This window comes from Physella acuta, unplaced genomic scaffold (genome assembly GCF_028476545.2).
Source record: "Physella acuta isolate Inbredline_101_S28 unplaced genomic scaffold, ASM2847654v3 ptg001374l, whole genome shotgun sequence".
In the NCBI taxonomy this organism is placed as follows: Eukaryota; Metazoa; Mollusca; class Gastropoda; family Physidae; genus Physella; species Physella acuta.
The window spans coordinates 269447-280429 of NW_026732889.1; the positions used below are offsets into that span (position 1 = coordinate 269447).

At 34.0% G+C, this 10983-nt stretch overlaps 2 protein-coding genes across 2 annotated transcripts; both read right to left on the reverse strand.

The window, feature by feature from the left end:
• Positions 1-1303: 1303 nt before the first annotated feature.
• LOC131927114 (uncharacterized) lies at positions 1304-4665 on the reverse strand. Its single transcript, XM_059282778.1, has 4 exons — positions 4382-4665; positions 3455-3593; positions 2989-3157; positions 1304-2198 (listed from the first exon to the last, which is right to left on the reverse strand). The coding sequence occupies exons 1-4, from the start codon at positions 4616-4618 to the stop codon at positions 1964-1966; spliced, it is 780 nt and encodes a 259-aa protein (XP_059138761.1). The 5' UTR covers positions 4619-4665; the 3' UTR covers positions 1304-1963.
• A 1601-nt stretch (positions 4666-6266) lies between these two features.
• Positions 6267-9925, reverse strand: LOC131927120 (uncharacterized). The gene is made up of 4 exons (XM_059282787.1): positions 9689-9925; positions 8997-9135; positions 8475-8643; positions 6267-7946 (listed from the first exon to the last, which is right to left on the reverse strand). The coding sequence occupies exons 1-4, from the start codon at positions 9914-9916 to the stop codon at positions 7712-7714; spliced, it is 771 nt and encodes a 256-aa protein (XP_059138770.1). The 5' UTR covers positions 9917-9925; the 3' UTR covers positions 6267-7711.
• Positions 9926-10983: the final 1058 nt, after the last annotated feature.

Below are 10983 nucleotides of genomic sequence, written 5' to 3' on the forward strand. Positions count from 1 at the left end.
ACTCTGATGCAAAAATTTTAATATTAAAAAAGTCTTCCATGGGCAAAAACTTATAAACCCACCCGCCCATCTTTGAACTTGTCTCTAATGATGACATTTGCTTGCAATTCAAATTGAATTGCACCTCCAGCTGCAGTTCATCTGGGCAACTGGCCACATTAGCTTCAAATGGGTTTTGAAACAGACTCACTTTTTCTGTCTTTAGATCCAATTCAGAAAACAGTTACTGAAACTGCTGCAGCCTGATGTCTTTGATGATCTCACATGCAAATGACGTGGAGAACTCAGTGATTGTTTCATCCATGAGGATTTTGCACTGCTGAAAGTGCGTCAAGTTGTTGGCCTGTACTTGTTCCAAAAACATGACAAGTTTGGATATGCAGGCCTTTAGGTGGGTGTATAGATCAGAAACTAGGTTTCCCTCTCTTGTAGTTTTAGGTTCAGAAAATTTAAATGACTAGTTATGTCTGCAGCAGAGGCCAATGCCAATACCCACTCTTCATCAGACATTAATGGCTGTGGCTTGCCTTTACTTTTAAGGAAGTCACCTATTTCCTTTCTTAACGTAAATACTCTGCTCAGAGCTTTCTCACAAATTAGCCATCTTGCTGCTGTGTAATATGGTAAATCTTGCAATTCCATGTTTGTTTTTTTGACATGTCTCTGAACATTCTGTGGTTGAGCCCATGTGACAGTATGAAATTCACTATCTTCACCACATGATTCAGTACACTGTTAATGTCCAAAACTTGCTGGTGAATAATACAGTGCAGGAACATTGGTTGTAGAATGTTTTTCTCATTCGCTTGTCCAACCAAACCTTTCTTTGTGCCACTCTTGTTCTTTCCTCCATCAACTGTCTGGCAAATGAGGTTAATCCACTCCAAGTTACAATCAGCAAATGTTTTTTAACTCAGGGAATATATCCTCCCCCGTAACAATGCCATACATGTTGTGTAGGGAAGCCAGCTCTTGTGTTATGTTCATGTCTACATCCACACCTCTAATAAACACAAGCAGTTGAAAGGTAGAACAGCTGTCCAGCGACTCATCCATTGCAATTGAAAAATGGTGAAACTTTATACATTTTTTGCTACTTGAGTCACAATGTTTTCACCTATGTCTGCAAAACGGCGGGCAATGGTATTTGCACCCAAAGCTACATTTTCACATTGTTTTCAATTTTCTAGGCAATGTTCCTCAGCCATCTTCAACAAACATTTTTTTCTATGGACTAAAAGAGCTTCGCAGGCTGGATGAGAGGACGCAGCGGGCCGCATCTGGCCCACGGGCCGTAGTTTGGAGACCCCTGCTATACACAAATAATTAACTTATGTTGCCCTGCATCAGTTTTTGCTTTATTTAGCAATAGTTGGAATTTACATCAGATTTATTATTAAAACTTTTTTATCCTCCAACCACTATTGTTCCACAAAACTAAGGTTAACCCACCACACCAACCTCCCATCCAAATAACCAAGTGAAAAGGCTCTTAAACCTTAACCCATTTCATCATTCCTATTGTTTATAAATAAATGCTTTGTCATACTTAAAACCACCTTTCAAACTTGAAACATCACCAGCTGATTAATAACAGACATTTCTGAAAAGAATAAATTACACTATACATTTTGTTTCATTATAAGGTACACAAACAATATGTTGTTGAATGTATATATGAAAATGAAAGTAAAATCAAAGGAACATAATTTAAGAGTACATTCACGTAATGAATAGGTGATCCACATACAATATGTGTAGTTCATTTGCTTATTAATACTTTTAAAATTTCAAATACTTTTACACACATTTGTATCAGTAAATCTTCATGGTAAAAATAGTGAATTTTCAAGCCCCACCCCCTTTAAAAAAATTTTTTTTTACTTGTTTAAACCATCTAAAACTTATTGAAATTGATTGCACAAGAAAGTTCCATCAGTTATTTCCAGTGAATTAAAATGAACTAATAGGGAAGAATTTCCCCATGTAAAGTTACGAGCTTCCCATGCAGAGCCTCGCCAGCTGTGCCAATAACATTCAGACAACTCTGCACACTCTCTGAGGGCTGGAGAGGTGCTCTGTCTGTGCCCATTCTTGTCTTGGCCCACCCTGGATGTATTGCAAATACCAATATTCCATCATCTTTAAGCTCTCTTGAAATCATTATAGTGGCCATGTTTAAAGCTGACTTTGAGCACCTGTTTAAACATAGATCAGAAACTGCAATATTCTGTTTAAAATAATAGCATAAACAAAAATTTCTTTAAAGATGTTAATAAAATTCAGAGAAATATTCTAATTTGAAAACACATTTAATTATACAAAGAACTATGACTAAAATTCACTTCAAAGCAAAATAAAATAGAAAAAAAAAAAACAATCGGTTTTTTAAAAGAAAAAACATGATGTTGGCTGAGGTGTGACGTCTTTTTTGATATGGGAGTTTGGCTTTTTGTGATGATGTGTGACAGTGTGTATGGATAGGAAAAGATAAAAATCATCAAAAGAGCTTGACGTTATTTACGAATGAACCCTAAACCCATAGTTATCCAATGGACAACGAGTGGTCTAGTCATGTTATGAAAATTAACAGCAGTAGGGCAAAGTTATCAAATTACAGACAACAAGCTGCCAGAAGCTAGTGGCATTTAAAAATGTTATTAGTTGTATAATCAAAACATTGAAAATGGGAATGACTCTAAAATTACAATTTTTTTTATTATACAATATGCATAAGAAGATGCCTACTCTTACCAGACTCAAGGAAATAAAACCACATGGCCATTTTGTAACTAATTGTTTTTTTGGTCATCAAGGTTCCTTCTACCACCTCTTACAAAATTCTTATAATTAAAATAACAAGCTTCCCAGCTTTCAATGATAAAATGGCCTCATGCTTCATATTTTAAATTTATGTATTAATAAAATTTAAACAATAAAATGAGAAGACATCTTAGCAGAAGTGAAACTTCAGACAAAACAGTTTACTTGTAATGCAATGATAGTGAAGCTCCTGGTTCATCATCAAACACTATTTGCTGCGAGCCTACTCTAGAAGACATCATCACAACACCTGCTTTACTGCAGCTAAAACCTTTACTGGTAGTGGCAGCCTGCTTAAGAAGTGGGAGAAACTTCTGTACAATAAGAACAGGACCTTGAGGTAAAAAAAGAGAAAAGCAAGCTATAGTTTAATTTATGTATGATTGGGGAGTGAAAAAAATCCTGATAACACTTGTGCAATATACAAATGAGATTACTTTCATTCCTTGTATTAACTTTTAAAAATTTCATTAATAAATTATATTGTAGGCCTATAATTTAACTTAAGGATTTAACTTATTAAGCTAAAGAAAAGTAAATTGAATAAAAAGCCAATTATGTTTTTTTACTTGATCAATCAAAAGTTGATTACTAAATACAATAGTGGGATACTGACTTATTTAGCACTTACTAGTTACATTGACATTAAAATGTTTTTGCATTTTCTCACGAGTCTGTAAAATCAAGCTTCCACTGTTAGATCGGTCATAAATAGCAGCATTGTTTATTAGCAAATTTAGACCTAATTCTCCTACAGCTTCTTTTGTTGCCTATAATTATAAAGAGAAAAATAATAGGCCTATTATAATATTAATATTTAATAGGCCTAGGCCTAAATAGCTAGAATCAAATTATTATAGAATCTAGATTGTAGATCTAATAAACATATGTACGTTCATTGCTTACTTTATGTGTAGGGCTAGATATCTACTTTTATTTTATTCTCAATTACTAGATCTATGTAATATAATAGACAGTTTGAAGTTTCTTTCAGGATGGAGGGGGGTGGGGTGGGGGGGGGGGTGGTGGGTGGGGAAGAATAATGATTACAACATACATTTCATTACATTGTGTTCAGACACAGGACTAGATATTCTAGAATATCTAATACTGGGAACTAATACCTAGGCCTTTACATTTTAAATAAACTGTCATAAAGTACTATAATTACTATAATTTGTTCTATTTGCAGTATATATATTGTGGGGGGGGGGGGGGGCGTTCTGACTGGGCTTCAAAGGAACACTCAAAATATTGTCCATGATTTTAATTAATATTATTAATACTGACGATTGATGTATGTATTGATATTGAGTACTGCTTGGGGTGTGTAGTGTGTGTGTTAGAGAATAGAGAGCGTTAGATCTAGCTGCTAGATTCTAGATCTATATATTACTACTATATATAAATAATATATAATTATAATCTATAGGCCTAGTGCCCTAGTATTCTCTACTATACTATGTATACTATGTAACTATAGCCGCTTTATCATAGCCTAATGTAATAAAGAAATAATTAATATTATTAATTTAAAGCTTTGTTTGGCCTTGTCTACCTGAAAAGCTAACTCGATGTCCTCATCACACTCAACATCTAGCTTAACAATTTTTATGGTTGAGTTGGATGCGAGTGTTGTAGCAAGCTGCTGGAGTTCAGTTGCCCTATCCGGATTTCGAGAAGCAGCAACAATGATTTCGGGTGGATTTTTTAGATTTATCATTTGCTTAACATACTCAAGACCTAGACCACTCGAAGCACCTGTAATAAGAACAGTACGTGGACATAAATCCATTAAAGATTTGTTTTAATTAAACGGTACTTCCTCCAAAAGCCAAAGCCGTTCAAAGCTATATTTATATTATTAACACTAAGGACTTGTAAACAGTGACAAAACCCGGTCTCTTGACTCAATATATCGTTTCGTTATGGTTGATTTTCTATTTTAAGTTTTTAATTAACTTGGCCCACTTTTAAACCGCGGGAGTTTAGCCGGTTGATACGCGTAGAAAGGCATAGGCCGCTACTAATACTAGACTATGTGTTACTATTTTAATATTTAATTTAAATTTAATATGTGATGTGTAGTCCCTAAAATTTAAAATGTAGCTTTGTTGTTTTTTGGGCGTCTGACCAGTATGAGTGTATTGCGTTCTACACCTTGGATCAGGGACAATAATGAAATGATAAATTTAAATGCGTCACCAGGCCACAAAACCCACACCCATTCTTCCAACAGTTTATTAATATGTGAAACTTACTAGACTTCGATGATATCATCAGTTGGATACAAAAAATAGTCCTCTAGGTCCCGAGCCACCATGAACCTCGAATTTTCAGCTTCTGCCTAGGGAACTGAGTTTCTTCCATGCATCTCTTTCCTCGTGGAGAAAAAAGTCTGAAAGAAACACTGCCAGGGTAGATCTAGTTCTGTCTACACAATAATGAATATGTTCTTGATATAAAAATAATCAAATGTCCACGCTCCAGTGGTAATCAATAAATGATGTCACACTTTTTAAAACGAATTCTATCCCCCACCGTCACAAAAACCACACAGACCTACTTCCTCTCATAAAATGACGTCACAAAGCCGAAAAATAGTAAATACCCCTTCCCCTCTCAAAATTACTTTTTGTTTTTAGTTTATAAAAACCGCGATTCCCACATTTACTGAGCTTGGTCTACATTTTGTCTGCTGTTATACTTAATTACAATTTAGTCTTTAAAAATGTGAAATGCTGATAGCTAGAACTCAGTTTTTAAACATTACTATTTAAAACGCAAAAGTGTGTCATCAAACTTTCTGAAATAGCCTACATATTTAGTTCCCTGTTAATAATTAACACAATATTGGCACTTTCACAATGACATTGTTATTGTCTATGATGACTATTGTGTAAAGCTGCACTGGTTTGCACCACCTGGTCTAAATGACTATTGTGTAAAGCTGCACTGGTTTGCACCACCTGGTCTAAATGACTATTGTGTAGAACTGCACTGGTTTGCACCACCTGGTATAAATGACTATTGTGTAGAATTGCACCAGTTTGCACCACCTGGTCTTAATGACTTTTGTGTAGAATTGCACCAGTTTGCACCACCTGGTCTAAATGACTCTTGTGAAGAGTTGCACCAGTATGCACACTAACTGGTCTAAGAAGTGCAATGTGTGCTGGTACGTTCAGTAAAAGTTGTGGCAATAGATACAGCAAATATAACTCCAAGTGTTGGGTCTAATCTCAATTCTCCTTAGAAAAAAAGATAAAATCACTCAAAAATTAACCTTTAATATCAAAATAATTTATAAGTAGTTTAAAGTAGTCAATCATCTTACTTATCTTTTCCTTTGAGTGCCCAAGACACATGTGGCTGTCACAGAAAGCTCCCTCCACTTTTGTTAATAGGTATCAAAAATGAATATAAATAAATACTTAGTTTGATTTTAAGATTTATTTTTCAGAATAAGTTTTACTTGAATAACAAAATGCATTTATTTCCATTAACATACATTATTAAAAAAATTAATATGTAAAAAATATGTAAGGCATTGGACAAATATAATCTGATTAAAGCTTTACTTTAACTGCTTGTACAGACATACATCAAATTATAACATCTATTTATTGACTAGTAACCAGGAAACTGCAGTTTTCAAAGATGAATTGCATCTTATAAATAATTGCTGTCTTGAGAAACTCAAAAGATTATGCTAATAAGAATGCACTTCATGAAGAAATAAATAATGAAAATAAATTCCATAAGATAAATTGAATGTACAGTTGTTTGCTAAGGAGTTAAACTTCAACAATCAATTGTATAAGGAATAATGCTGATGAAATGGAAGAAATAGAAATCAACCAATGATTATTGGGTGAATTTGCAATATCACAATCATAAAAGTCATCAAGAAAAAATCTGCACCTTAAGAAGTATTTTTAATTTGGTTTAATGCCTTTTATAGTCAAATAATGATGCTTGACTTAACAACCAGTGACTCGCTCTATGTACAAATGTTTGTAAAAACAAAAACATAGGCTCTTGGTATTACCATTTTATAATGCACCTACGGTATTGTATTTAAAAATACAAGAATCCTCTTTACAACTAGCGATGCTTTGGGAAGACGAGGAAGAGATCATGTTTCTTAACCTCGGCATATGAAGGGAAGGTGCGGCCAGCGCTTTGCCCAGCCATCAATACTTTTCCTAACAAGAGTTAAGTACCCATCAGAACTGGGTGGACTCAGGGATGTTGTACTGACTTGGACCCGGGTTCTAACTTGAGACTTTTGGGTTAGCAGCCCAGCGCTCTACTGCTTACACCACGCTGTCCCATATGGTATTGTATAGTACCACAGAAATGCACCAATTCAATAAAATCAACCAAAGGTTAAAATGCTTTAAAATCTGAGTAAATTGTGTGTACGAGCCAATCACAAAAAATATGTTAAATTAGGCTTAATTTCCATTCTCTAAGTTTCCAAAACATTTCCTGAAGTTAAAATTGTCTAAAATGTAATTTAATTTTACAATTTTAAAATAAAATTTATCCACCTACAAAAAAGAGTAAACATAATAGCAAATAATGTTAATATAACAAACAAAAATGAAACAAGAATTACAAGAAAAGTTTTAAAAATTCAAAACATTTTACCTGTATAAATACTATAAACACCTTTTACCCATTAAGTAAGATTATGAATATAATTGCTAAGTATGAAGAAGAAACTAAGGAAACAGATATTAAGGCACCCACTAAAAGTATAAAAGTGCTTTTATACATTTTAAAAATGATTTTTCTGTTTACATTCTTCCAATGACTGCCAATCAACAATAAAAGAAAATAAAACATTGCATATGTTTAAACCTAAATGCTTCCCTAAATACTAGTATGGTAAAACTTCCCCATCAAAAGTTACCAATTTACCATTTAAATCTTCCCCTGCTTTGCCTACAACATCCAACAATCCACTGACACTATCTTCAGGGGAAACAGGTGCCTGGTCCGAGCCCATGTCTGTGCGTACCCATCCTGGGTGTAGAGCTAAAACAAGAATACCAGAATCCTTAAGCTCTCTGGAAATCATGATAGCTGCCATGGTCAGAGCAGTTTTGGAGCATCTAAAGACAAAAAAAACATAATTACTGCAATTTTTTTTCAAGAAATAAGTTAATTATATTATAGTAAGGCTTAACTTGAAAACTATGATTAAGCAAAAAGTATTTTAAAATTATTGGACAAGTTTATTAAAACAACAAATCAATAGCTTTCTGGATACATTTTAGTCTATGTTATTTTTTTTAAGGTTAAAAGCGCCACTCAAATTTTAGAGGCATTGTAACTGAAGCATTATGCCCTATGAGATGGCGTGGCCTTGCAGGAGAGAGCTAGACCGCTAATCCGAAAGTCTCAAGTTGTAATCGGGTTAAAGTCAGTAGAATGTACCAAACTCATGATAGGCAAAGTAAAGGCGGCTGGGCGTAGTGCTAAGCTTCATATGCAGAGGTCACAGAAACAGGTGAACTCTACTACCCTTGCCCCATGGACTGTAAGGTTCGAAAAGGGAACTTTACTTTTACTTTGTCCTGCAAGTAATCCAACTACACTAGGTTTTACATGAATGATGTTTCTATAAGCTTGCTTTTTACTTGTAATGAAGACCAACTCCATGGCCTTGAGTAAATGTCCTCTCTTGAGATCCCATTGCAGAAGAAAGCATCAATATCCCAGCTCTGCTGGCACTGAAACCTTTTGAACTATCTTGAGAGGCTGCTTGAGTGATCAGGGGAAGGAACTTTTGTGTTACCACTAATGGCCCTGGAATTTAAAAATTTCAAATGCAAAAGTTTTTTTACAAAAATAATATAAACTTGAAGAAGTTAAAAAAAATTATTTTGATTAGAACTTTTAAAGTAGTTTTACAAGCACTTATAAATGTTAATTAACTTTAATCTTTCTAAATGAATTCTAAATACCATACATCATACACTAATAACTGGTAAACAAAAGCACAAGGGGGAGGGAATGTTTCTTTGAAAGCTGCAGTGTCATAAAATTTACTTTCAAGACATTTTAAACTTGTTTTCTGCCATTTTAACAGTTTGTACACAATAAAAAACAAACCCTCTGAGTATTACAAGTCTATATTACATCAGCAAAACCAGCCTTACCAGAAACATTAACATTAAAGTGATGCTGCATTAGTTCTCTAGTCAAAGTACTTAAAGTTCCTGTTTGATTTTTGTCAAAAATTCCTGCATTGTTGATTAGCAAATTCAATCCTTTATCACCAACAGCATTTTTTGTTTCCTGGAGAGGAAATAAACACATTTATTGGGTAATTTACAACACATAACGTGCTGCAGGCTTTTTCTGTGTTGTAGACATACTGTGTTTAAGTTTAATAAAGTGAAAAAGTATAAATTAATTTAATCTTAGTTTTACTAGCCATCGAAACCAACTAGCTAGTGGCAGGTTTGTGTTCTAGGCATGTATTCTATGCTATACTATGATTATGTATAGTATTGTGTATGTGTTGTAAGTGTTAAGGCGATGTTACACTGGAGCTTAAAAATAAAATACATAACAATTCTTAAGGACGATGGTCTCAGGTCTGTAAACTCTGTGTGGTGGATGATGTATGTAAATTGTAATAAGTATGTATTAGTAAAGTCACCATTAAAATTTTAATTGTACTGCTATACCTAAAATAAAAATTATAGTATATAGTCTCATAGTTTACAATACATCATAAATAACTCTTATTTCTAGATCTATAATATTTCTCATAGAATTAGAACTTGGAGTAACTTATAGAATCTAGATCTAGTAGTAGTAGTCTTTGACTTTGGACCAGGAGTACCTGAAAAGCTGATTCTAGGTCGTCGTCTTTTTCAATATCTAATTTTATAATTTTAACATTAGCATTCGTTTGAGCGATTTCTTGTAATTTTCCTGCAGATGCTGGATTTCTACACGCAGCTATCACTACTTCTGGTGGTGGTGTGAGCTTTAGTAGTTGCCTTACAAATTCCAGTCCTATTCCACGAGATGCACCGGTAACCAGAACAGTCCGTACCGAAAGTGGCATTGTCACTGTGACTGTCTCAGTCTGTTGACTTGACTGCTGTTGTATTACTAGATCTAGCTAGATCTACTCACTACTCGAAAGATTAGGCCTAGATTTGAATTTTAGACCGAATGCTAGATCAAGCCACTTGATATATTTTTTTTATTAATTTAAAATTCAATTGGGAAACGCCTAGATCTAGATTCTAGATCTAGATTAAAACAAGATACAGTTCTAGACTTCTAGATCTAGACAATGTGTTGAGTGTTGGCGTTGAAAAGTAAAATGTCAAAGTTCGATGTCAGGTGTAGCCAGTTAAAAATGTAAAATAATCGCCAAGTTGAAAGAGTTACTTGCAAAGCTCATCATGTAGGCTTGACACAAGACCTACTCGTAATAATTATTTCTAATACATTTAACACATCAAAGAACCTACATCTAGATCTAGATAATTTCTAACCAGTCAACACTTTTTTGAAGCTATGTATATTTACCTAATAATGATATATTAGCCGGTTGATCCGTGAGAAAGAAGAGAAACAAAGGATTGTAAAATAAAAATAAGAAAATACTGTTTCGTCGCACATATGCCTAGATTTGGTCAATTTGAGTACCATAATAAGTTAATAGGCCTATGTTGGGTAACATTTAAAACCCTACAGGTAACAGGACAGCAACTCGACTGAGTAACTATCACAGTTCCAGGTGAAATGCCATTTTGTCGATGTAGCTTTTATTTATATCATAGCTGTCAAATACATTAACAATTTAAATGAAAACATGTTGGTCTGCAAATGGACTGCACTGTCAAATTTTCTCTAGATCCAGTAGGCTAAACGCTTGTCTGTGATGCAGAACTTTTAAGATTTCCGTTCAAGACTTTTTGTAAAATGCCAACCTGCTCATATCCTATTAGTGAGTCGACAAAATCTCCAATAGAAACAGCTGATTTAGCATCAGAATAGTTTGACACTGACAGATGCTTAGAACAAGTTTTAATGTAGCCATACAAACATTAATACGTATCACTATCATTTCATACTTCATACGATTACACGTTCAACAAATAACAATAACAAGCAGTTTAT

Bases quoted from the DNA above. Each gene is read 5' to 3' on its own strand.
- LOC131927114 (XM_059282778.1), bottom strand. From the start codon at position 4,618: ATGGATTTATGTCCACGTACTGTTCTTATTACAGGTGCTTCGAGTGGT. The intron at 3,158-3,454 runs GTAAGTGCTAAA...TTTTACCTCAAG, and splicing joins TTTTAATGTCAATGTAACTA to GTCCTGTTCTTATTGTACAG. The intron at 2,199-2,988 runs GTAAACTGTTTT...ATGTTTAAACAG, and splicing joins TCACTATCATTGCATTACAA to GTGCTCAAAGTCAGCTTTAA.
- LOC131927120 (XM_059282787.1), bottom strand. From the start codon at position 9,916: ATGCCACTTTCGGTACGGACTGTTCTGGTTACCGGTGCATCTCGTGGA. The intron at 9,136-9,688 runs GTACTCCTGGTC...TTTCCTCTCCAG, and splicing joins ACCTAGAATCAGCTTTTCAG to GAAACAAAAAATGCTGTTGG. The intron at 8,644-8,996 runs GTAAGGCTGGTT...TTTAAATTCCAG, and splicing joins CTTTAATGTTAATGTTTCTG to GGCCATTAGTGGTAACACAA.